Source organism: Hemicordylus capensis, chromosome 6 (genome assembly GCF_027244095.1).
Source record: "Hemicordylus capensis ecotype Gifberg chromosome 6, rHemCap1.1.pri, whole genome shotgun sequence".
Classification (NCBI taxonomy): domain Eukaryota; kingdom Metazoa; phylum Chordata; class Lepidosauria; order Squamata; family Cordylidae; genus Hemicordylus; species Hemicordylus capensis.
The window spans coordinates 170,487,770-170,513,235 of NC_069662.1; the positions used below are offsets into that span (position 1 = coordinate 170,487,770).

General features: G+C 51.6%; 3 protein-coding genes across 6 annotated transcripts in view; 1 reads left to right on the forward strand and 2 right to left on the reverse strand.

Annotated features, from left to right (window-relative positions):
• The window catches only part of LOC128329530 (uncharacterized), a 215,141-nt gene extending 213,273 nt beyond the window's left edge, over positions 1 to 1,868 (reverse strand). The window contains exon 1 of one of the 3 annotated variants that reach the window (XM_053260914.1): positions 1,663 to 1,868. The gene's annotated coding sequence lies outside the window, so the exon portion shown is untranslated. The other 2 variants (XM_053260913.1, XM_053260912.1) reach the window with 2 other exon arrangements.
• On the forward strand, positions 120 to 24,745 carry LOC128331387 (uncharacterized). The gene is made up of 7 exons (XM_053264732.1): positions 120 to 415; positions 1,639 to 1,719; positions 2,392 to 2,479; positions 7,938 to 8,719; positions 16,552 to 17,024; positions 19,442 to 19,473; positions 23,792 to 24,745. The coding sequence occupies exons 2-7, from the start codon at positions 1,684 to 1,686 to the stop codon at positions 24,598 to 24,600; spliced, it is 2,220 nt and encodes a 739-aa protein (XP_053120707.1). The 5' UTR covers positions 120 to 415; positions 1,639 to 1,683; the 3' UTR covers positions 24,601 to 24,745.
• Positions 10,885 to 14,101, reverse strand: LOC128329538 (GTPase IMAP family member 1-like). 2 transcript variants are annotated; one of them, XM_053260938.1, is made up of 2 exons: positions 14,019 to 14,101; positions 10,885 to 12,207 (listed from the first exon to the last, which is right to left on the reverse strand). In XM_053260938.1, the coding sequence occupies exons 1-2, from the start codon at positions 14,074 to 14,076 to the stop codon at positions 11,552 to 11,554; spliced, it is 714 nt and encodes a 237-aa protein (XP_053116913.1). In that variant the 5' UTR covers positions 14,077 to 14,101; the 3' UTR covers positions 10,885 to 11,551. The 2 variants fall into 2 exon arrangements, with proteins under 2 accessions (XP_053116913.1, XP_053116911.1); XM_053260936.1 differs by having other exon boundaries at positions 10,885 to 12,210; positions 14,019 to 14,091.
• Positions 24,746 to 25,466: the final 721 nt, after the last annotated feature.

The window sequence follows — 25,466 nt, forward strand, 5'->3', positions numbered from 1 at the left end:
TCAGGACATTCCCAAACATGGGAAACACAAACAAACAAACAAACAAACCCTATTATAAACACATGCAAATGACGGCGGGGAAGGGAGCGCCACTCACTGCCCCGGCGTGGGCAGGGGAAGAGAGAAAGGGGCCCTCCTCCTCCTCCTCCCGCCCACTCAGACAGTGGCACGATCCACAGGGAAGCGGGCGCCGCCACTCCCTGACCGCCTGGCTGGGCTCCCCCGCCCTCGGCCATTGGCCCTGTGCCGGTGCAGGGGACCGTCGGGGCCTTGGGAGGCTCGCCTAGTCTGCGGCGACCCCCTCGGTGACGCGGCGCGGGGACGCTCCTCCGCCGCCCAGCAGCAGCCCCCCCCCCGCCCACCTGACCCCGAGCGGACGGAGGAGACGCGCGCCTTCAAAGGGGCTTCCTTCGAGGTGCGGAGGGTTGGGGCCGTGCAGGGCGCGCGTCTGTACCCGTTACTCGGTTCCCCCCCGAGGTGCAGCAGCAGCAGCAGCGGGGCTTCTCCTCCCAGCAGGCAGGCAGGCGCCTTCAGCCTTCCTCTTCTCCCGCGACGGCGGCGGCGGCAGCTCCCGCCCGCGCTCCTCTCTCTCTCTCTGCTCTCCGCCAGGCGGTGACCTTGCTTGGGGTGCCGCCGCCGCCGCGTCAGGACGGGCCCTCCTCTCCGAGGACCAGGAAGCCCAGCGGCGCGAGCGCGGCTCCGGCTCCGGCTCCCACCGACCGAGCCGCCAGCAGCGCAGCGCGGACTCACTGGGCGGCGCTTCGCTTTCGCCGCTTCCCTCGGGCGGGGGCAGCTCTCGGGGCGCCGCCTTTCCTCCTGCTGCTGCTGCTGCTGCTGCCAGGCTGCCCTCCCGGAGTCTGCCCAGCAGCGCGCTCCGTCCCTGCAGGCAGCTGGCTCTCGGGGCGCTCGCTCTCCGCCCGGCCCCCACCGGCTGCCCGGCAGGTAAGGCCCGCGGGAGGCAAGGCGAGGCTGCGAGGGGAGGAGGCGGGGGCCTGGGAAGCGCCCTCGGGGTCCTGGCCGGGCTGCTGGAGAACAGCGCCGGGGAGGCAGGCGGGGAGGGCTGCTGCGCTTCCTGGAACTGGCAGTCGCGCCCCCACCCACCGCGAGCCAGAGACCAAAGCCAACGAGGGAGAGGATCCCCGCCTGCTTGCCTCCCTCCAGATGAAGGGGTGCTACTGCTTCGTAGAAGAGAAGCCTCCGTTCTTGCGAGTCTCCTGGGGCAGGGAGTTCCGCAGGTGCAGAGCTGTTTGAGAACTGCCACCTCTTCGCTACCCAGGGGACTTGTCTGGTGTCCTGCCTTCAGACGCGCGCAAAGGACACAGGACCCGTCGCCCTCCCCAAGAGCAAGGCCTGGAGCGCCTGGGCCGGGGCACTGTCTGCAGGCGCTCAGGCTGGCTTCAGAGCTGCCCGAGATGGTCCTCGTGCGTGTGCCTGCCCCGCCTGGGGCTGTGTGTGGCGGGCCCGGCAGCGTCCAGGCCCCTTCCGGGCACCCACCCACGCGTTCCCCTCGCCGATCCGAACCGGGCTGTATACCTGCTGCTGTAAGGTGCTGACTGCCCTTAAGGCCTTTAGGCAGGGAGGGAGCAGCTATCATCATCACCCTCACCTGAAGGAGGAAAAAACTGCTCTTGTTTGCAGCCACAGATCCGCGGAGGGCCTCACCTGGCAGCGACAGGAAGAGAAATGATGACCTATCAGTCGACCTCAGGCACTCCGTGGGTAAGCGCTCTAACCCCCCAAGCTTGGGTTGAAGTGGCTGGACCTTTCAGAAAGTGCAGCTGAGTCTCTCTCTCTCTCTCACACACACAGACACCCCACTGCTCCCCTTTTTAACACCCACCCCGTGCCTTGACTGGAGAGAGGAGGGAAGGAGAAGCTAACCCCAAGGTCCCCCCACACCCTCTGGAAGAGCCAGCAAGGGCTGGTATTCAGAGCCGGCATCTGGCTTCAGTCAGGAGCTCCCAAGATGGCCTGAGGCACACTCCCCGCCCTCACCCCCCGCCCCCCAATCTCTCAAGTTCTGCTCTGTGTTAGGGATCTGCACGGAGCCACGGCGAGGCGCTTCGAAGGCGGCCGGGGTCTCCCTTGAAGAGCGGGGGGAGGGTGCACTTACCCCTCCCGCCAGTGTTCCCCCACCAGCGTCAGTTTTTTTAAAAGCCCGTTGGGGCAGCAGGAAACCTCCCTGATGGGCTTCTTAAAAAACTGACGCCAGCAGGGGGAGAGTGGTGGGAGGGGCAAGTGCACCCTCCCCTTGCTCTTAAAGGGAGACCCCCGCCACCTTTGAAGCGGTGGAACCACTGCTTCTTCGAACCGGTTCCATGCACATCCCGACTCTGTGTGTCTCTAGAGAAACGGAAGGCTGCTTGCATCTAACACGTGCTTTTCTTGCAGACATTCCAGGGAGCGATGGACGAGAACAGACACGGTAAGGAGCAAGACGGAGCCGCTGATTCTGGCGACAGCGCTGCTTGGCTGCTTGGCATGTATCTCCAAAATGTTCCTTCTTGGCTCCGCAGGGTGCTTTCCCAGGGGAGTCCCCTCTCTCCACAGTGTCTTCTCACGCGGGCGAGGATTCCCAGCGCATAGGCTCCCTGAAGAAAAACTGCCCCTGGCATCTGGGGCCATACTAGGGAATGTGAGGTGGGAAATGCAGGACCCTCTCTCCCGATGATGCCTTGGTCTTTGGCTAAAGGCAACCGAAGCGCTGATTTGGATCAGGGCCAGGGTGCCAAGGGAGCAGGGATTTGAGCATCTCCTCTCCGCCATGTGCCTGGCTTGGATCCTCCTCCCCAGAAGCTGCTGTTAGAGGGGGAAATGTTCAGGCCCTCTTATTGTGCCCCCACATTTCCCCTTCACAACTCATAGGGTCGCAATTCAGCCTCCTCCACGGCTCCTCTTCAGGGGAGAGAGATCTGGTGGGAGATGCTCCTGTGTCACATTAAATCCCCCCTTTACAAGCACTGCCAGTTCTGTGCATGGTTCTCCTTGGTTCTTGCCCATTGAGTTTCCTTGCAGGGAACTTGGAGCTCATTCAGAAACCAGATCGAGTCTTCTTTGCTTTTCAAGCTAGACCCAGATCTGAACCATTATTTGGACCTCTCTGTTGCGCCGGATCAGAATCCCTTTCCCACCCCTCAAAGACATTTTGATTTTTTGTTTGGTTTTGATTTTTGTTTTGATTGTTTTGTTTTGAGTGTTTTAATGTTGTTTTTAGAATATTGTTTTAAAATTTAAAATTGTGTTTTAAATTACTTGCTTTTAATTTTTTTTGTTTTTTTTTTGTTTTTGTTTTTTGTTTTAATTAATGTTTTACTTTTTAATCTTGTTGTAAACTGCCCAGAGACATACGTTTTGGGCAGTAAAAAAAAAAAAAAGTCAAATAAATAAATAAATCAGACCTTGAGTTCCGAAGGAGGGTCTGAGTGCAGTTAGAGCAGCCATCTCAGGAGCTACTCCCGGGCTCCGGAAGGCACTTCTTAGGTATCATAGAGGCTTAAGAGTTTTAGCAGCCTTTATAATAGCCCTAAAAACATATCATTTTAGCCTGACCTTTAGTGAGTGCTGAAATTATTTTCAAGTGGTTTTAATTTTGTTTTGTTATTTCTCTTTGTAAACCTCCCTGAGCCATTTTTGGAAGGGCGGTATAGAAATCGAATTATTATTATTATTATTATTATTATTATTGATGATTTATTTATTTATTTGTTTAATCTGTTTTTATAACCAGGGGCAGGGCTATAATTGGGCAAACGGGTTCAAAGAACCCGGGCCGTGCCCAATCAGGAGCCGCCATTCGCGGCCCTGACATGCCCCCTGCATCTGATGTCAGACGCGGGGGTAGTAGTTTAGCTCCCAAGCGGGGGCCGGGCGGCCCCTTCAGGAGCTAGTTAGGCTGGCGCCAGCCAGGAGCAGCCCTGAAGAGTCACTCCTGGCTGGTGCTGCGAACGCAGCACCAGCCTAACTAGCTCCTGAAGGGGCCGCCCGGTGCTGCGTTTGCAATGCAGCCCAGAAGCGGCTCTTCCCTGGGAAGAGCCACTCCTGGGCTGTGCTGCGAACGCAGCACCAGCCTTTGTTTAAAGCTGCTTCTCCCGAACGGAGCCTCAAGGCTCCTTTCGGGAACCAGACCACGCCCCCCCGCATCTGACATCAGACGCGGGGGCGTGGCGATCCCCTGCGTCTGATGTCAGACACAGGGGGCGGGGCTATCGGGGCACCCGCCGCGGCCGCACATGGGCCGCCGGCGGGCTAGCTACGCCCCTGACTTCAGCTCCCAAAATCCCCAGTCCCAGTGGCCTTTGGTTGGGGATTATGGGAGTTGAAGTCCAATAACATCTGGGGACCCAACATTAAGAATCCCTGATCTAGAGCAGGCCTGCACAACATAAGGCCCCTTGGGGTCCAAATGTGGCCCGTGGGGATTCTTTTGCTGGCCCAGGTGTGGCCCAAAGGTTTGTGTTGCCTGAGGTGAGGTCCAAACATGATGGCCTTGCCCCATGGCCCTGGCGGGGGCCACCCCCTTTCAAAATCAGCCTTTGCAAGCTTTGGAAGTGCACCAGGGGCAGAGAGGAGGAAAGGTTCTAGCAGCCTCCTCCTCTCCCCTCATGCTGCAGGCAACTAGTAATTGCTTTCATTAATATTTTTAGTTAGTAAAAACAGGTTGCTTACCTGTAACAGGTGATCTTCGTGGTGATCCATGTTCACTCACAACCTGGGTACTGCGCCTGTGCAGTAACCTGCCGTGGAAGAATTCCAGGCTCTTTGAGGTGCTCTTCGGCTCTGCTGAATTGCACATGTGCTCAACCATTAATTTTGGCGGGAGACAGCCATTCTAATTTCCTGATCGACCACTGCAATGAGTGAAGAGGAATGTCCATAGATTAAGGCAAGAAAGTACAACTATGGAGGAATCCAAGCAGCGAGGTAGGCCAGGTGGGTGTTGTGAGTGAACATGGATCACCAGAAAGACCACCTGTTACAGGTAAGCAACCTGTTTATCTTTGAGGTGATCCATGTTCCTGCACAACCTGGGCGATTAGCTATCTCACCAAGATGGAGGCAGGAGCCAGGATTCCATTCATAATACTTTCTTGAGGACCGCCGGACCAAAGTTGGCCTCCACCACTGAGTGCATGTCTGTAGTGTAGTGCTTTACAAAAGGTAAGTCCGAAGACCACGTGGCTGCCTTAAAGGTGTCCTTCACACTGATTCCAGACATGTGAGCCACTAACGTGGCCATGGCCCAAGTGGAGTGAGTCCTGATCTTTCAAGGGTGCTGAACCTCTTGTTGGCGGTAACACATGAAAATAAGTTCAACAAACCAATGGGAAAGTCTTTGGCAGGAAATAGGGCACCCCTTATTTTCCCCTTTGTATGAAACAAAGAGTTTCCTAGATCTACAGAAGGGCTTAGGATGGTTAAGGTAGTAGAGCAGGGCTTGTCGAAGGAATGCATCAACTTCTCCAGTAAGGAGGAAGGGTTCTGGAAGAAGTCAGGCAATATGAAGTCCTGATTGAGATGAAAAACAAAGACAACCTTAGGAGTGAAAAAGGGATCCATCCAAAGAACGACCTTGTCTGCGAAGAACTTCATGTATGGAGAGTCAGCACAAAGCGCTATCAGCTGGCTGACATGGTGTGCCAAATATATGGGAACAAGAAAGGTGACTTTTAAGGACAAGGACCTGATGCTAACGGACAGGAGCGGTTCGAAGGGAGAGAAGAGAGGACCAGAGAGATGCTCTAACAGGATCTCATTGGGAGGAAAGAGGTTGTTAACACCTTTGAGGAAGAGTTTGGAATCTAGATGGGGAAAAACTGATCATCCAGCCCAGGGTGTCTTGCAGAATGATCTGCCAGATGTACCTTGAGAGATGTGTTAGAGAGACCAGAGTGCTTGAGGTAGAGAAGAATTTGGCAGATAACAGCAGTGAAAGGATCAAAGCCCTTAGCTTTGGCATGGGCAGATAAATGCCTCCACTTATGCATGTAATTTCTGCATGTGGATTATTTCTGCTTGTTCAGTAGAATGGAATCTAATAATAACAGGTGGACAGATTCAGCAGACGGAGGTTGGGATGGAGGACACAGCCCTCGTGCTGAGACAAAAGGTTTTGTCAAAGAGACAGGCGTAGGTAGATGCCTCACGGCAGCCTGAGAAAAGTCAGAAACCATGGTTGCCGTGGCCACCATGGGGTGAGAGGAATGCAATGGGTGCATTCCAGAAGAATCTTGGCCAGGACCCTTGACAGAAGGGAAATGGAGAGGAAAGAGAATAGAGATGCTGTGTCAACAGCATCTGAAATGCATCCCCCTTCGAGTTTAGGCCCACTCCTGCCCTGGAGTAGAACAGCCTGCATTTCTTGTTGAATCATGTGGCGAAGAGATCTACTCGAAGGGTGTTCCATTGGCAAAAGGTGTTTTCCAGCAGGGCTGGATTGACCTCCTACTCATGTTGGATCAAGTCAAAGTCCCTGCCGAGGGCGTCCATCAGAATATTGACTGTGCCCTTGATATGAAGGGGTATACTTGGTGTGCAATGCTCCAGTCCCAAAGCTGTAGAGGACCCACACTGCACAGGGACCTGGAAACCACCCCACTCAGTTTTATACATTGTTGTTGATGGTTGCACAGGTTGTACTGGTGCTTAGGCATGTATTTAAAAGTGTTTTTGTAGTCTCTATGCTCGGACTGCTTATATTGAAACTTTTGTTTCCCCAAAGAGCAGTAATGTTGGGAGAAGGCTGAAGACGAAGAGGTGGTGGTGAAAGTCCATACAGTGTCGCGTGACTTTTTCAGCTCCTCCATTGTATCTTCAGTTTGTGGACTTCTCGTAAAGATCAGCCCGATAAGGGAATTCCAGGACTCAACACAGAAGTGTTAAAAGTGGCAGACTCTCAACACTAAGTCAGCCAGTGTTGATTGGAAAATCTCTGCTTACCCTGAGACAGTCAAATATATTGCTGGTCAATGACCAAAATAAAGATAGCGCTCTCTCTCTCTCTCTCTCTCATAACAGAGCGGGCTGCCCCTGCCCCCTTCCTCTGTCTCTCTCGCTGCTTGCCTCACACACTTTTCTGAGCATAGGTGGTAGGGGCTGGATCCGCTTTCTTCAGGAAAGGCTGTCGTTGGCGCACCAGCCAAAGTTTCACGAAAGCACCCTGGCCATTGCCTGACCACCCAGTAGCAGCGCCCAACCCATTTTACCCAAATGGCAAGCCTGATCCTCCAGAGAGAGTACAGCCCTCTCCAGAACAGGCTGCAAACTTGGCCCCAGACTGGCTCTCCTAGCCAAGAAAACCTCTGCCTTGTCTGGACTCAGTTGCCTAACAGGCTCCATCTGTGCTGGTTTGGCTTGTAGGGTCCCAGGCAGGTGAGTGCAGCAGCCTCCCAGGACTGATCCCAGCTCCACTAGAGACACCCTAGAGAAATGGGGTGTGAGTGAGAAAATTTCTCCCTTTAAACTTGAGATTTGCCTCTTTTACTGCCCAGTAATAGCTCAGGAACAATGAACCGTGCTCTGACAGTTCCTTCCCTCTTCTCCCTGGTGTGTTCCAGTTTCTGGCTTCAAGTACAGACTTTCCTATCTAGTATGGTCACCCACCTAGTATAAGGCTGAGATATAACCACATCATCATGACATTTCATGCACCTGTGATCTCCCTTCACATTGGCAGAACAGCAGCAGCATGTTCAACCAATATCTATTTTTGCTTCCATGTAATGAGTCAGAGGATCTGAAAGGGGGCAAATGTGGTCACTGGTGAACCTGAACTGATCCCAAAATGTATCAGTTTGACTCCTGGCTGCATTGGATCACAGCCATGTATGATCTGACAGGGAATATCAGAAATTCGGCAGCCGTTGACACTTACCTGGCAACCCATTGAGCCATGGCTGTGTTTTTCTGCTCTTCTCTGACATCATCTTTGTACTCCGCAGGTGAAGACGGAGAATCAGAACTGAGGATCATCTTGGTTGGAAAGAGTGGAGGCGGGAAAAGTGCCACCGGAAACACCATCCTCGGCCAGAAGGAGGCCTTTCAGTCCACACTAGCGGTGAAGACAACCACTCTGACCTGCCAGGGAGGGCGTGGGAGCTGGAATGGCCAGGACGTTTCTGTGATTGACACGGCAGACATCTTTGAGTCCGAATCCTGCAGTGACGAATCCCTCAGGGAGATCAAGCACTGCATTGACCTCTCCAGGCCAGGCCCACACGCTCTGCTGCTAGTGACCCAGGTGGGTCGTTTCACCGCGGAAGATGAAGCGGCCGCGAAGCACGTCCAGGATGTGTTTGGGAGGGAGGCCGCCAGGCACATGATTGTCTTGTTCACCCGCAAAGAAGATTTAGGGGAGGAGTCCTTGCAGCACTACGTAAGCTCATCAAATAACAAAGCTCTCTGGGAGCTGCTTCAGAAATGCGGGAACCGCTTCTGCGCTTTCAATAACAGGGCAGAAGGAGCAGAACGGGAGAGCCAAGTCTCTGAGCTGATGACCATGATCCAGAAAATGGTTCGGGAGAACGGCGGAAGATACTACGTCAATGAGCTGTACTTGGAGCCCAGTCTGACCAACACGAGGCTCAAATTCTACCTGGCGGAATATAGAAGAGCCAGGAAAAGGGCAGAGGGCGCTTGGGTTTGGGATAGAAAGAGACTAGTGCTTGCAGGAATTGGAGGAATTGTTGTGATTGTGATTGTCATTATCCTGGTACGTGAATTAGTTTAGTGGCAGAGTGTCTATTTTGCATGCAGTAGGTCCCAGTTTCCATCCCTGGCAGCGTCTCCCCGCAGGGCTGGGGAAGCCTCCTGCGTCTGAAACCCTGGAGAGCGTCTGCTGGTCAGTGTAGACTTACTCAGTAGACGGCACCTACCTGTATAATTTCCATACATCATGTTTTCTTTCTCAAGCAACTTGAGCTTCCTAAATGGTGCGTATTTGTTCCTTTGAGGGTTGCAGTCATGTACCCTTGGTTCACAGCGGGAGCAGCGTGTCCTGGAGCAATATTGATTTGGGGATTTCCTCATTCAGTGGAAGATTCCTGGGAATATAATCTGTATCTAAGCCATAACAGATGATACAATCTATTACTCTTTATCTCATCACGCTCTACTAGTTTCCATTGGTGATTATCTTCTACAATATGTGCCTGTCTGGTTTCCCTTCTGTTGTAAAACTCCAGCAACTGGAAGCAAACCAAAGCTTGAGCTTGGGCATTTTTAACCAGCATTGCAAAACCTTCTATTTTGGGGTGATTTTTGCAGCTGGAGAGACTTTCAAGGCTGAGCTTGTAAAGACCTAGGATTGGGTTTTTAAATGCAGTCTGGTTTTCTGATGAAATACACTTTTAAATTCTGTAACCTGTTGCAAACTTTAGGCATGAGATGGGCCAAATATTTCACACTGTTCTTTTGTTGTTGTTAATTGAAACAATTAAATATCTGCCATTGCCTCAGTGTCTCCGTTTCTGGGATTACTGGGTTGCTCGTTCTAGCAGCCTGTCCACATGGCACATTTAAATCATTTCCAACTCTGTTTAAGCGGCAAGTGCCATGGCAAGGATCTCTGGAAACTACCATTGTGGGCAGGGCTGAGAGTCCAGATTATAAGGCACACCAAATCCTCCCTGGACTGCAGTTCCCATGACAGACAAACCACATCCAAGCTGGGAAAGGGCTCTACTTCTGCCAGCAGCGCTCCAGGAGGCCTAGAACAACCCTGATGGATGATCGACTGCTCCCTGCTCTCTAAGGATGCAGTTCAGAGGTGTGTGCACAAAAGTGAGTTCTGTTTCCTTGTCAAGAGATCTCCAGCATGGCTCCAAACTGCAGTATGGTTGGTGGGGAGGAGCTGATAACCTTATTCTGCCTGCTCCCAGAAGCCTTCGTGGTTGCAACTGCATCTGCAGGCTTGGAAATTGCACTTTGGTTATGCTCAGGAGCTGCACCACAAAGTGAGCTCCCAGTCCACGTTATACATGGGGACATATCACTTAGTTGGCAGTGGACTTGTCACCCCTAGATTTAGCTACAAGCACCACACATTGGAAAGGGGATTAGATTCACACTCCCTCTTTCTATGAGGGCCCCCCAGCTAAACAGACTCCAGAATTAGCAAGATCATTTTGGCCAGAGAGATAACACCTGATGTAGAAATATATGATATCAGTTTCCAATGACATGGGTTTAAAAAGTATGGGGACGAATCCAGATTTAACCATACAGATTTTGAAACTGTCACACCCAGTTTGAATCCCTCTCTTAGTTTATTTGCATGCTTAAATCTCTTTCCTAATATTGTTCAATATCCACCATGCCAGTCTCATGTGTTGCTGAGTGGGATCTTACTAAAGGACTGGTGTAGCACACTATACTCCAACCTTGTACTTTTATGCATATTTGATTTGGTTTTCCTGCCTCTCCTCTCGCTTTTTTTTTTTTTTTAAGGAAGCCACTGTGTGTTGGAGGGGGACGATGGACAGTTGAGTTGGAGTGAAGGATGCACGGTTCGTACCAGAGCCGGTTAGGAGGTGCCCCACTGAGCCAGTGAAAACTGCCACTGCACCTCCCTGAATGACCTTGAATAGCCAGCAGGGTTGGTGAAGAACGAGGTGCTCTCCTACACACCCAGGACTCAATCAGTAGCCAGGAGGAGAAGCCTGTGGTTGGCCAGGCAAAGTCGTTTTGCACAGACATTTGAAGGAATTAAATCTATGCAATAATGTGATTGGAAAAGGGAACTAAAAGGACAGTTGGAAATTTGTAGAATTCTATTTTTTAATTTTTTACTTTATTTTATTTATTATTCAGTTTTTATACTGCCTTTCATAAAACATCCCAAAGTGGTTTACAAAGGTTAAAATACAATAAAACTCCATAAAAATCAAATTTAAAATCATCATAATATATAATTAACATAATTAATTATACATACATACAAACATATTTGTATACCATCCAAAACACAAGTCTCTGGTCGATTTACAACAAAACAATAAAAACAACAAATTAAACTTAAAACCTTACAAGAATTTAAAATTTTAAAACGTTTAAACTATTTAAAATCATCAAACTATTAAAACTTTTTTGGTTGTGCTTCCCCCCAGCCCCCCATCCTAACCCACTCAAACCGGAAGCAAACACTGTTGCAGAGGAAGCCTCTAAAGGTTTGAGGGTGGCGGGGTGGGGGGGAGGAACATCAGTTTGTCTCCCTCGGTTCCAGCCTGCTGCATCAACCTAATTTAAAAGTACTTGTCAATATCCCCCAGCCCAGCTAATCACCCCAGCATACTCTTCCCTCCTCCCCTAAAATTCCCTTAATATAGAGGTTTAACAAGTTTAACCAAATCTTCCAGCTGGTTTCACAGTCACATTGCCTAGTTTCCAAGAAGACGGGGGCGGTGGGGAGGGGGAGAGAGAAAGGGAAAAAGTGGTTTTCCCCCTTCTTCCTTGGCAGAAGCTCATATCTTATCATCATATCTCATGTACAAATCTCTCCAGTTGGCCATGGCACTGAAGCATCTCAGAAATGCCTGCTGGGGTCCCTCCCAGCCCATTATTCTGAGTGAGCCCTCCCAGGTAATGAAGCTGGGGCATCACAGGCCTTGAGATGCGGTTTCCCCCGATTCGTCTGCACCATCTGCTCAATCAGGGAGAGCAGCTCTTCAGCCTGGGTGTTCTGTTCCTCTCCTGCCGCTTTGTTGTTGAAAGCACAGCAACGGCCCCCACACCTTCTGACCAAGTCCTGAAGGGGCTTGTTCTTCGACCGCTTTATGTAGTCTTTCAGGCGTTCCCCATCCAAGTCTTCTCTGCGGGTGAATAAGACGACCATGTACTTTGTGGCCTCCTGGCCAAAGATCTTCTCCACCTGCTTCAGGGCCACGCTGTCTTCCTCTGTGAAACGACCAACCTGGGTCACAAACACCAGAGCGTGGGGGCCTGGCCTGGCCAGATGGAGGCAATGCTGGATATACTGGGGGTCTTTAATGCTGGCGTCAAAAATGGCTGGAGTGTCAACCACAACCACTTGCTTCCCCTCCCACTCCTCTGCCCGGTTCTCTTTCCTACAAGCCTGGGTCACTGGCTTTGGCGAAAGTTTGGACTCAAACTTCTCTTCACCCAGGATGGTGTTTCCAGTGGCACTCTTCCCTCCCCCAGTCTTCCCAACGAGGACAATCCGCAACTCAGAGGGAGGGCTGCTGCTGAGTGGCTCTGCTGGAAAGAAATCACACTCATTTACCACAGTTGTTGCAGAAAGTTTGTTCACATAGACCCTTAAAATAACCCTAGTCTTTTGTTGGAGCTAGGACCCTGGCAGCATCAGCTCTTGGCTGCAATGTCCCATAGTGACCACTGGGGGTTTTAGGGTCATGGATACAAGTGCTGGACTCCTCCCCTCTTTGTCCTTCCAGTGTTAGTCTCCATTTTGTCTCTCCAGAGATGGCTGTTTGGTTAGTCTCTCCCCCCTTCGGCCTTAAACTCAGCTATCCTAATCTTTTGTAACTTGTAAATGAATCCTTGTTGTTCTTCAATACTAAAGAGTTATCTCCAGACCTCTTGCTTGGCTGAATTCTCACTGAACTGGTTCTGCTCTGCTACTGGGGGACTGAACTGCCATTCTTCCCGTACATCTTTTAGGGAGTACACCACTAGAAAATCCCGGCTTCTGTTTGAAGGGAGTCATACCATTGCCTGGGATGGTGTAAGGGGCAACATGTCTTGTGGTAATATTAATTTACAGGTGGGGTGTTCATGTTAGACATAGGGATGTGCACAAACCAGTCCGGAGGCCATTATAGAGGCCTCCAAACTGCTTTGAATGTGGACCAGTTCGGTGGTTTGACGCCAGCGGGGGTCTCCCTTTAAGAGTGGGGAGTTGTACTTCTCCCTCCTGCCGCTTTCCCCCTGCCAGAGCTCCTTTTTTTGCAAAGTTTTTGGGGCGGCAGCATTCCTCCCTGCCGCCCCTGCCCCCGTTGTTGGCTGGAAATACCAGAAGTAGCGACTGCGCATGCTCCCACTGCCGCGCACGTTGGACATTGCGTGCGCACGTCACACACGCAACGTGGGAGCATGCGGCAGGGAGGAACGCTGCTGCCCCCAAAACTTTGCAAGAAAACGGAGCACCGGCAGGGGAAAAGTGGCGGGAGGGATGAGTACAACTCCCCACCCTTAAAGCGAGACCCCCGCTGGCATTGAACCACGCCTCCACGGTTCCATGCACATCACTAGTCAGAAAGTGCTCCCTCAAAAGACCTGGACCCAGGCCTTTAGGAGTCAAAACCAGCACCTTCCATTAAATCCAGCACCAAACTGGGAAGAGGATCACTGTTGTGTGTTCTTCCACCATCAATGGAGACCAGTGCCACACTGCCACATTTGGGCAACTTGAAGCTTGTGAACTATTTTGAGGCCAGCCTGATGTAAAGTGCCCTAGTGGCCAGGCCCTGGGCTGGTTCTAGCCCAAATGGGGCCTCAAGCAAGGAAGACTGTGGGGCGCCTCCTACTGGCGGCATCCTGAATGGTGCTGCTGCCTCCTGACACTGCTGTGAGCCAAGCCTCCCTTGTTGGCATCATTCCTCTTCCCTGTTGGCCCCACCTTTCTGGTTGGTGATGCCACTTGGTTTTAGAAGGGTGGCAGTGGCTGCAGAGAGAATGGAGCTTGCTTGCAGCAGAGGTGGCCGCTGATGAAACAACTTATGTCCATTGAGGAACAGAGACCATAGTGTGATCCAATTCAGTCTATATGCAAGTGGAGCATTGCCAAGCAAGTCTACCACAGATGCGTTGGACAGAAGAAGAAGAAGAAGAAACTTCTCAAACATGAGGGGACTGGTAAACAGGAAGCTGAATGGGAAAGTCAGGAGGGACAAATCCCTCCAGAAAGCAGGGGTGTTGTGTGGCCCAGCCTCTGATCTGAGCTTTGTGGGATGGGTTGCCTTACTTAGCATCCTGCACCGGATATCCTAGACAGGGCTACACAACTTCAGGATGGGATGGGATGGGGGAGGGGAGAGGCAGCTTACCTGGGTCTTTTTTAAAGGATTGCCTCAATTTTTGCCACTGCCCTTTCAGTTTATCCATTGTTCAGTCTGTTGACAACTTTCTGAATTAGAAAAGAATACAAGAAAGATGTTAGTGAGCTGCCATTTCACCATGTGGATAGAGGCGGCCATATAGCTGGCTGACTATTGCACCAAATATATATATATTGGGGGGTTAGAATTGTGATCCCATAGGAGGAGAGGTCATGGGCATGATAGATGTTAGTGCACCAGTTGTTTAAAATACTTGAAAGCCTTTGAGCTCAATTATTCTGTGGCTGGTATAGGCACTCAGTGGGGAGGGGGGTTGATATAAAGTCTTCTCAGTGTCCAGCTGATGGTTGTGCACCTAAAGAAAGTGGGGGGAAAGGTGTCAGTTGAGCCACAGACCAGCTGGCCTTCTTCAGCGACTCTGTGGTTGACCAAAGTTTTGAACTGTGGTTAGTTACTGGTGAAAGAAATGCACTCTGCACGTGACCAGAGGCCCTTTGAAGATCTGATGTCTGGCTCCTCTACAAAGCCGGCCTGAGGCCTGGTGAGCCAGCATCTCAGCCAAGTCCTGCTCCGCTCGCACTTCCCAGGGCTGATCTCTGTCTGACTGACTACAGAAGCTGCCAGGCTTGCTTTCTTTATCGTGGGGTGGGGGAACGAAAGCCTCTCCGTAATGCCCACCCTCTGACCGCAATTCCTCCCCCGCAATCCCAGATATGGAGTCCAGTGGCAGCCAGGGAGTCCCAGGTTGGCTGTCCTTGCTCCGGGGAATCGTCAGGCTGAGCAAAAGCTCGATAGGTAGGGATCTGCTTGTAGGTTTCTGGGTGAGGCAGGGTTTTGACTCCCACCTTTCTTCTCAACATTATTTTGTTTTCAGAACCCTCCCCCTCCCCCTGTGATTCTGCAACAGGGGCCAGAACAGCTTACAGAACATCCACCATGAAGTGTAAAATACTTGCAGGGAGGCATTGTATTCCTTTTGCAATGTAAACTATCTTGAGAAGTTTTTGTTAGAAAGTGGTATACCTTGAATATGTCCTAAATCAGGGTTGTTGTTATTTAGAACAAGGTTTCTTAACCTTGGGCCCTCAGATGTTGGTGGACTACAACTCCCATCATCCCCAGCCATGTGGCTGGGGATGATGGGAGTTATAGTCCATCAACATCTGGGGGCCCAGGTTAAGAAACTCTGTTCTAAATAATAACAATGCTGAGATTATTCAATAGCATATAATTCAATAACATATACATCATTGATACTCGGGCTCTTTTTCGCATTTTAAAATTTTATTGATTTTTACAATACCTTAACAATCAAGTTACACTTAATTAAGTAAATATTGACTTCCCGCTTACCAGTCTGTGCAGTTCTTGTTAAGTATACATATAAGCCATTGCTATAATAATACAAAACATATATACTCCACTTTACAATTTGATTTTATCCTACCCAACCTGCTGTGATTACTAAATTTCAAACCCTGCTGCAAGGTCCGTGTTAGAAAAATAGTTCTTTAAGTAACAAAGGTTCCCAATCTTCTTTGAAACATTCCAAGTTTTCATCCCTTATAAGTGTTGTAAATTTTGCCATCTCCGCATATTCATTGATACTCGGGTTCTTGATTATTTTATTTATTTTATTTTGTTACATTTTATATACCGCTCTTCCTCCAAGGAGCCCAGAGCGGTGTACTACATACTTGAGTTTCTCCTCACAACAACCCTGTGGAGTAGATTAGGCTGAGAGAGAAGTGACTGGCCCAGAGTCACCCAGCTAATCTCATGGCTGGATGGGGATTTGAACTCGGGTTTCTCTGGTTCTAGCCCAGCACTCTAACCAGGACACCACGCTGGCTCTCATTTCCCTCAACACACTGAGTAGTTAACCACTGTGCAAAGCATACTAGGGATGTACACAGAACCAGTTCAGAGGCCCTTTACGGCGTCAAAGCCCACCCCTGCCGCCTTGTTGTCCCCGTTGTCTGGATATAACCGGAAATATTTGATGTGCATGCGCCCGCTAGCTCAGCATGTTGCACCTACCTGCACCTGATGTGCAGGCAGGCAGGCAGGCAGGCGCAACGTGCAGGCATGTTGGGTACTTTCGGTTATATCTGGACAACAGGAGTGGCACAGGGAGGAACGCGGCTGCTCCGATGGGCTTGGACAAAAATGGACGCTGGCAGGGGGAAAGTGGCGGGAGGGGTAAGTGCACCCTCCCCAGCTTTAAGCAGCGCCCCCGCCTAGGGTTGCCAACAACTTTTCATGGCTAGAAGGAGGGGCACAAGTTTGGGGGGAGGGGCTGGGAGGTGTATGGAGCGGTATTCAGGAGCCTGAGCATCACCGACGCATCTGCAACTGAACTGTATGCTATTGAATAAAGGAGGGGCCAACATGTCATCCCTGAAAGGAGGGACAGTTGGCAACCTTGCCCCGCGCTTCCCTGCTGCACACACCTCCAGCCCTGCCAACCCCGCCGCTTCTGCCCCTCGCTCTTCGCGCAATGACATGTTGGCAACCCGAGCGGCCAGCCCAGCGCCCGCCCTTCGCGACACCGGCGAGCCCGTCCGAGTCAGGAAGACAGAAGCCGTGCAGACCGCAGCCCCAGACACGAAGCGGAGCCAGGCGGAGCCGCCGCCGTACCTACCTATCTGCCTGCCTGCCTGGAGAGCCGCGCCGGCGGGAGCGCGCAGATCCTGGGGCTGGGCTCCCGTGCCGAGCTTGCTGCTTTCGCTTTCGCTTTCCGGCCGGCGGAGCGGGTTGCCGGAGCGCCTCTCTGGCAGCAGCTGGCCTAGCAGGGCTTCGTCGTCCGGCTGCGGCAGGGAGGGAGGGAGGGCAGAAGGCGCGCCTGGCTCTGGCGCCCGGCAGCAGCGCTCCCCCGCGAAAGCGCCGTGCGGCCACGGCTCCGCCCGCGGTCAGGAGGAGGAGGAGGAGGAGGAGGCGCACGCCAGAGTCCCCCGGAGGCGCCGCGGGCTGCGCTCCCGCCTCAGAGGCCAGGTGGGTCCCTCGTCAGCGGCTGGGCTCGCAGTCCCCTTGAAGCCCAGGCAGGGTCGGGGCCTAGCCCTGCTGTGGCGCGCTGGGTGGGGCCCAAACCCTCGGTGGGATGCATTCCTGCCGGGCTGATGCCGACGCGCAGGCTGCCACCCTTCGGTGTGCTTCCCACCGAGCGCTAACGGGGGCGGGGGGGGGGTGCTCCGGCTCCCCGCTGTGGCCATTGGGCTGCTTCAGACGGGCAGGGCCCTCTGCACAGCCGGGTCACCCGCCTGAGGCCGCCCCCGCCATTGGATGCGTTCTCGACAGCGTGCCCCTTGCTCGCCTGTGCAAGAGCCCACTCGCACGCGAGCCAGGCCAGGTGGGCCGCCAGGCATCCTTTGGTGGCGTCGGGGCAGTGCCCCCTCCCTGCACCCCGACATCGCGCCGTGCAGATAGAGCCAGAGGGCCCTGCCTGATCACAGAATTGCATCTGAGGCCACCTGCAGCTGCCTTCAGACATGGTTCAGGGCCTCCCGAGGTGAGGACTCCAAAGACCATCAAACAGCAGCCCACTGTGACCGATTCGCTTTACACTTTGCAGATAAAATCGCTCCTATCCGTTCTGACTTGGATGCCATGATTTTTGCAGCACCGGAACTGGATGTTGCTGATGCACCCTCTGGTCTTGTTATATTGGATGCTTTTCAGACTGTGTGGCCTGGGGAGGTGGACAGGCTGCTTGGACGGCTGAGGCCTACCATGTGTGTCCTCAACCCTTCCCCTTCTTGGCTGGTGAAGGCCTGAAGGGAGGGACTGGGCCGTGGGTGGCAAGGCTGGTGAATGCCTCTCTAGAGCAGGGGGTGGTCCCCCCTTGCCTGAAGGAGGCAGTCATTAGGCCCCTCCTTAAAAAGCCCTCCTTGGACCCAGATGACTTAAATAACTCTCGACCAGTTTCAAACCTCCCCTTCTTGGGCAAGGTGTTGGAGAGCGTTGTGGCGTCTCAGTTCCAGGCAATGCTGATGAATCTGATTACTTAGATCCTTTCCAGTCTGGCTTCTGACCTGGATATGGGACTGAAACTGCCCTGGTGGATGACCTATGCTGGGAGAGATATAGAGGGAGTGTGACTCTGTTGATCCTCCTGGACCTCTCACCTGCTTTCGAGACCATGGACCATGGTCATGGTATCCTTCTGGGCCATCTCTCCGGGTTGGGACTTGGGGGCACGGTGATGTGGTGGCTCTGTTCCTACCTAGAGGGTTGTACTCAGAAGGTGGTGCTGGGGGATGCCTGTTCCACCCCTTGGCCTTTGGCCTATGTGGTGCCACATGGGTATGATTCTGTCCCCCATGCTGTTTTAACATTTACATGAAACCCTTGGGAGAGATAATCTGTGGGTGTGGGCTGTGGTGCCATCAATATGCTGATGACACCCAGCTCTGCCTATCTTTTAAGTCAGCAGATACCAGGGAAGCAATAGATGCTCTGGCTTGGAGGCTGTTCTGGACTGGATGGGGGAAAACAAGCTGAAACTTAATCCAGATAAGACAGAAGTGTTCTGGGTTGGTAGAACTGATCATCCGAGTAATGAGATAAATCCGGTCTTGGAAGGGGTCACTCTCCCTCTGAAAGACCAAGTCCCTCCTTGGAGGTGAAGGTGGCGGCCGGTATGGTTGCAGCTCCCAATGCACGGCTCTTCCTCTGAACTGCTGCTAGTTCCGCCAGGCTGGTTGCTGGGAGAAGACCGTTCTGCTTCTGGGCAGAGGAGAACCTAATTCCTGGCACCATGAAGTGTTTTTCAACATGGAGCAAATCTATTCCCTGTTAATTGCCCGAAACCAGAAGACGGAAACAGCGTGCAAGGCAGTCCAGAAACCAAAAAGATCTGCAGAAGCAGCTGATAAGACTATACTGACAATCGCTAAAAAGGTAGAGATGGGTGTGCGGGGAGAGAAGGAGAAAAGGTTCTGAGATGGTGACCTGTTTCTGGGTGGAAAACATATGGGAAAGCAGCAGATATGCTTGTAGGGGGAGTCGATCCACCTCTCTCCCACAAGGCAAGCAGCTGCTCCAGGGGGACATTTGCCTTGAAAGAATGGAGTGGGGGGAGGGTTAACACCCCTCACCAGTGCTGGTGCCTCAGCACCTATGGTAACTGGGGAGGGGGCACAGCTGAATTTGCCCTTTTAAAAAAAATGTGGAAGTTCCAGACACACAAGGCCTCCTGTCAGGTCCGGTTCGGTTGTAAGAGCGTTTGCACCCAGGGGCCTCTTGGTGAAGGTGCCGTTCTCGCTGTCCTCTGCAGCAGACTGAATGTCAAGGCCGCACTTCTCCTGGGAGGATTTCTAAATTCATGTTCTACATTCTAATGTTCTAAATGCAGGCTCTCCATGTTTGCAGAGCAAAGGCTGCTTGTGACCCACACATTCTATTTTTTGCAGATATTCCAGACAGGAGGACAAGATCATGTATGGTAAGAAACAAGACAAAACATCACAATCTGGTGTGATCTTGACATTAGGACTGTAAAGTTGGAGTAACCTGGGACCCCTACATTCGGATCACAAGGCTGGGTTAAGCAGTCCCCAGGGGGAAAGAAAGGCACAGATCTAATGTTCCAAATAAATATATATATTATTGAAAACAATGAAGAAGCATGGCCTTAAAGAACATATGTATTCTCACATTAGAGAACACACTAGATGTTTGGTGTCTAGGCACTAAAACTTAACTTTTATTGTATAACTAAAGTGGATTAATATGTATGAAATTGGCTAGGTAATGAATAACTAAACAATTAATGATGCAATCCACTAACACACTAGGTAGATGTATTTAAATTACTAACCAAGACCAAGTCCTTTTGAAGACAGAGGGGTTCTGGTGACTGGAGTTGCTTAAATCTGAGAGGGACACAGGAACGGAATCCTTCCCAGGAGATCTGGTTGGAATCTACCTATGACAGGGCAGTGAAAGCCCAAAAGGTTTCTAGACTGCCTCCTGGGGCAGCCCTTTGGATTGTGAGTCTCCAACATGGAGACTCTTCTCCTGTCCTGGGGGAGAGTTGGCTGTCTTCTCCAAGGGACAAGGGCTTCCCCCATTATTCTAGTCTAAAAGCTGCTAGGCTGACTGGTCCTTAAACACTCACCCTTGCATTCATACGGTATATCTTCAAGCATGCTTGGGATGGGAAGGGGAATTAAGAAAGGCCATAGTTACCTATCCATGTGAGATGTGCTGAAGCCAGGTGTTTAGTACAGCAAAAATGGGGTGCACTGCCAGGATCAGAGAGAGCGTGTGGGGCTTGGAAGTCCATTTTTTATAAGTTCCAATTCATGTGCTCAGTGCTGATGTGAGTCACTGAACACCTCAATATGTTTCTTGGGTCAGAGAAAAGAAGGAATGGGATTACAAGTTGCAAGACAGAAAACAGCCTTATGTTGATGGCCGAAAATGCAAAATACTGGTGTTGGGTAGTTATCATCCACAAAGGGGTGACTAGCTTTTGCCACCATAGTTAAAGGTAGGGTCGAGTTGATTTGGGTTGGATTTGGGTTGTCGTAGAATCGATTTGGGTTGAATTGGGGGTGATTAACAAATTTGACCCCAAATTGAATCGCCCTCAAAATAGAAAGCCTGATTTGGGATTGAGGAGACTCCTGATACAACCCGAATCGATTTCTGCGATTCAAATTTTTATTCGCTTATTAATTATTTATTCAACCTATTCCTATGCCACCCAAAACTTGCATCTCTGGATGGTTTACAATTAAAATCATTAACATTAACATCATTTAAAAACCCAACATTAAAAGATTAAAAAACTATAAATCTAATTAAAACCGTGGGTGAATAAATGTGTCTTCAGTGCCTTTTTAAAAGTTGCCAGAGATGGGGCGGCTCTTATTTCAACAGGGAGCATATTCCAAAGTCCAGGGCCAGCAACGGAGAAGGCCCGTTCCCAAGTAGCCACCAGATGAGTTGGCGGCAACAGCAGATGAACCTCTCCAGATGGTCTTAACAGGCAGTGGGGCTCATGGTGAAGAAGACATTCTCTTGAATACCATTTTGAGCCCAGTTTTTCTGCAAAAACAGGCCTCAAAATGGGGTCCCCCCAGGGAGAACTATTCTACCAATTGGGATCAGTGGGTAGACCAGCCCTCCCCTCTGGACTTAGTATTTTAGTCTGCCTTGGACAACAGGTCTACCCAGGTAGACCTGTCCTCTGAGGTGGACTGACACACTTAAGTCCAGAGTGGAGGGCTGATCTACCCGCTGATCCCAATTGGTAGACCAGTTCTCCTGTTTTTGGGGGGAGAGCTGGTCTACCAAATGAGATCAGCCCTCCCCTCTGGACTTAGCGTGTCAGGCTGCCTCGGAGGACAGGTCTACCTGGGTGGGCTGACACGCTCAGTTCAGAATGGAGGGCTGGTCTATCCACTGATCCTAATTCATTGACCAGCTCTCCCAGGGGTGGGGGGAGTTCCAGTTTTTGAGGCCAGTATTTCCAGCAGCCTGGGTGATTTGGGGCTGAGTCATCGAGGCAGATGGCCAAGCTGGCTGCTTTCGACAAATCAGTTCGAAGGTCTGTGATTCAATTGCACCTTGAATCGAATCATAGACTTTGATTTATGCACACCCCTAGTTAATAAGCATTCCAGTAGGAAAACAGGAATGGGCAAAAGGAGCTTCCAGAAGGTGCCAGAAAACCCATCCAGGAGGTGGAGATTAACAAAAAAGCCAAATCTCCCTGGGGCAATAGGATGGATCCAAGAGGAACCAGGGCCATTTTGATATTCAATGCAGGAATGCCAGGAATGTTGCAGACTTGCTCTGGAGGGGTCTGAGCAGTGGAGATGCAATTCATCTGAGGGAAATCTCAGGAAGTTTTAATGGAGACTGCACGAACTGTGCGGTCAGTCTGATTTTAATGGGTCAGGGACTCTCCTGGGAGTAAAATGCATTTGCCCGGCTTCTCCCTCATTAGAGTGATTCCAATCTCCAGTGCTAAAACATTGCTTATTCCTGGACTATTTCCTCTTACACACATGCCAACCCATGCCAAACACTCCAGTAGGGGTGTAAAACAAACTGGGTGTGTGTGTACTGCCAGATCTGGGATCAGATCCCGTAACAGGACTTTGCTGTTTGTCTTTTTTTTTTTAAAGCCCTTTTAAAAAAGCCTTGAACTGCATTGACACTGATCTGCCCCGAAAGCGATGCTCATTTCTCTCTTGGGTTGTGGGCGCAATGGGGGGTTCTGGGTGGGGCGATTTTCAGGACACATCAATTGTGAAACAAGAAAGCTCTCTGGGGAAGTCCTGCCATGAGACAGAAAAGCACCCTCTGATTCCCCACATGATTCTCATGCACGTACATAAATAGCTTTACTGCAGTGTGTCTAACCTATCCGGAGCTCAGTCTGAAGACCAGACAGGAGGCTGACATGGTGAGGAAAATTGCTCGAAGTAGTCCCAAAGCATTGTCTAACTTGTCCTTTTAATTTCATTGGGACTATTCTGAGTAATTTGGATCCCTGCCCCTCAAAAATTCCAGTCTGGAACCAGGAAAAAATCTGAGCTTTTTAAAAAAACACACACACACATTCAGAGCCAGTCTTCAGCTGGAATAAATCCTGAAATGGACAGATCGAGGGTTCACTCGTGCTCCTGTTCTGTGCCCACCTTGGGGGCTGGGAGCAGCAAGCGAAGCGGATCAGGGCCTGCGGCTCCCAGGCAGAGACCAGAGCAGTGAGAGGAGCTGCCAGTTGCTTCATGGAGCGCCAGATCCACCAAACTCACAGAGAGGCTCTCTGCTGTTACCATCATGCCCTTTTGAGGACGTTGGTCTCCAGGCACTGCCATCAGTGAGGGGCCCATGACCAGGCAGTGAGTTTGTGGCCCAGCGCCCTTGAGGAGGAGGAGGAGGAATAATAGTAGAGGGTGCCTCTGAGCATTTGCAGAGAGCTCTCCTCTCATTCCTCAGCAATTCCAATCTCCTCCCGCAGCACACATCGGGATTTACAGAGCGGTGGCTTAACTCCCAGCCTGACACCAGCATCTTGCACCACCACTGACCCCCCCCCCCTTCCTTGCTGGGACGCCTCTTAGTGCTGGCTCAGCTGGAGGCCTGGCGTTTTAATTTGCCTGCAAGGCCTGGTTCCCACATGTCACGCGGAAATTCAGGTTCAGATGGGAAGGGGGGTGGTCAATGGAGGGGCGTTGAGAGGAGCTTCCTCACTGCTGCTGATTCCACCTGTTGCCCACCAGCAGGTGGGCTTCCCATTGGAGTGGGAAGCCTTGGCTTCCCGGGCAGAGGGAAGTGGCAACAGCGAGGATGCAGAGTTGCTCCTCTGGGCTGGGCATTGTGGGGAAGGGGAGATGCCACCCGGAGGAGCAAAGGTGCTCTTGCTGCTGCTGCCGCCACCCCCAAGCCCACCAGGGCAGGGCACTTTGCCCAGGACCTCGGAGCTGGCCCTGTAGCAGGGCTCTGAAACTCAGGACAGCTGGGAGGGGGAAGGAAGGCATATGCAGAGCTGCTTTTTGGAAGGAAAGCTCCCTCCCTCCCTGCCTGCCTGGCTTGCTGCATTTGAATGGGGAGCCTGACTCTCAGTCGCAAACCATTCAAACTCTGAATGCCTGACTTCCTGCTTTGCTGAATCCCAGCCATGTACTGTATTACTTCCAGTGGATGTCAAAAGATTCCTTATCTGTTGACAGTCAGATGGGAAGAAGTGAAACCTGGAGAGCCCCATCCTGCTTCTTCTCTAACGTGTTCTTACAAACCCACAGGAAAGGGCAGAGAATCAGAACTGAGGGTCATCCTGGTTGGAAAGAGTGGAGGTGGGAAAAGTGCCACCGGAAACACCATCCTTGGCCGGAAGGAGTTCCAGTCCCTGCTTGGGGTGAAGGCAACCACTCTGACCTGCCAGAGAGGGTGTGGGAGCTGGAACGGCCGGGATGTGTCAGTGATTGACACGGCGGACATCTTTGATCCAGAATCCTGCAGTGAGGACTCCTGCAGTGAGATCATGCGCTGCGTTGCGCTCTCCAGGCCGGGCCCTCACGCTCTGCTGCTTGTGACCCAGGTGGGTCGTTTCACCGCTGAAGACGAGGCAGCAGCAAAGCAAGTGCAGGATGTGTTTGGTCTGGAGGCCACCAGGCACATGATCGTCTTGTTCACCCGGAAGGAAGATCTGGGGGATTGGGTCCTGCAGGATTACGTTAAGGGCTCAGATAACCAGGCTCTGAGGGAGCTGATTCGGAAGTGTGGGGACCGATTCTGTGCCTTCAATAACAGGGCGGTTGGAGCAGAACGGGAGAAGCAGGTCTCTGAGCTGATGGCCATGATCCAGGGAATGGTTTGGGATAACGGAGGAAGTCATTACATCAATGAGCTGTACTCGGAGCCCAACTTAACAAATGCAAAGATCAGATCTTACCTGGCAGCAAACAGAAGGGCCAGGCAGAGGGCAGAGGGAGGCTTCCTAACCTACAGAAAAGCCCTTGTGATCTTTGCATGTGCTGCTGCTGGTCTTTTACTCCTTTATTACTGTCGGCATCATTCCCCCAGCGGTGCTGCTTTTCTTGGTCCTGAATAGCAGTTGAGGAGTGAGTAAATCCAACTAGATCTCTTGTTCTCGGCTGGCAAGAGACTGACACGTGGATCATCTAATAAACTAATGGTCAGTGCTTAGTTCTCCTCCTTGGTTTCATGTCACAAATAAAGTTACTAGCAAATCATCATCTTAACTGTACATTTCTTGACTTAGCCGATGAACACAGATGGGTTACTGTAATGTTGTCAGGACTCAGCACTGAATCACAGGGAACAGCTCAGAATAATAATCTGCGTTTTAAACTGCAATCTGTAAAGTGATCATCTTGCTCGTGCTCTGTTACTCCCAAGCCAGGAAATCTGGGCTGGGCCTCTCACAATCATCTATAAGCCTGCTGTGTTGGGGTCCCCCCTCCAACTCCCTGGCTCCACCCACCTTGCCACCTTCCAAAGATGCTTCTGTGGGCCAGGATGGGACCGTTCCCCACCCGCCCCCTAAAACGTCCCCCCCCCGCAGAGTTATGAAGCAGAGGGGGCTTCCACAACTGCCCGGCTGCTTTGGTGGGGAGGCCCAAATCCATGCCCCTGACCACAGTCTAGGACCAGCAGGCCTGGATTTATCACCAGAAGAGGGAGGGAGAGAGGGGAGGGGGTCCCTGCCATGGTTGGCTGTTGCTATTTCATGACTGGCTAAGCACAGGTTGGGGAGGAGATGCCCTGAAGTTCTCCCAGTGGCCAGAGGGAAAGTGAGAGAAGGAGAACTAGTAGAGAAAGGCCAAGGGTGATGCAAGCAACTCCCCTCCCTCTCAAGTCTCAGGCCCTGTAGTGGGGGTGGGGAGAGTTGCAAGCAAGGGTCGAATCCCAGCCCTCACATGGTGAGAACACCCACAGGATCCCCGAGCAGGCTGT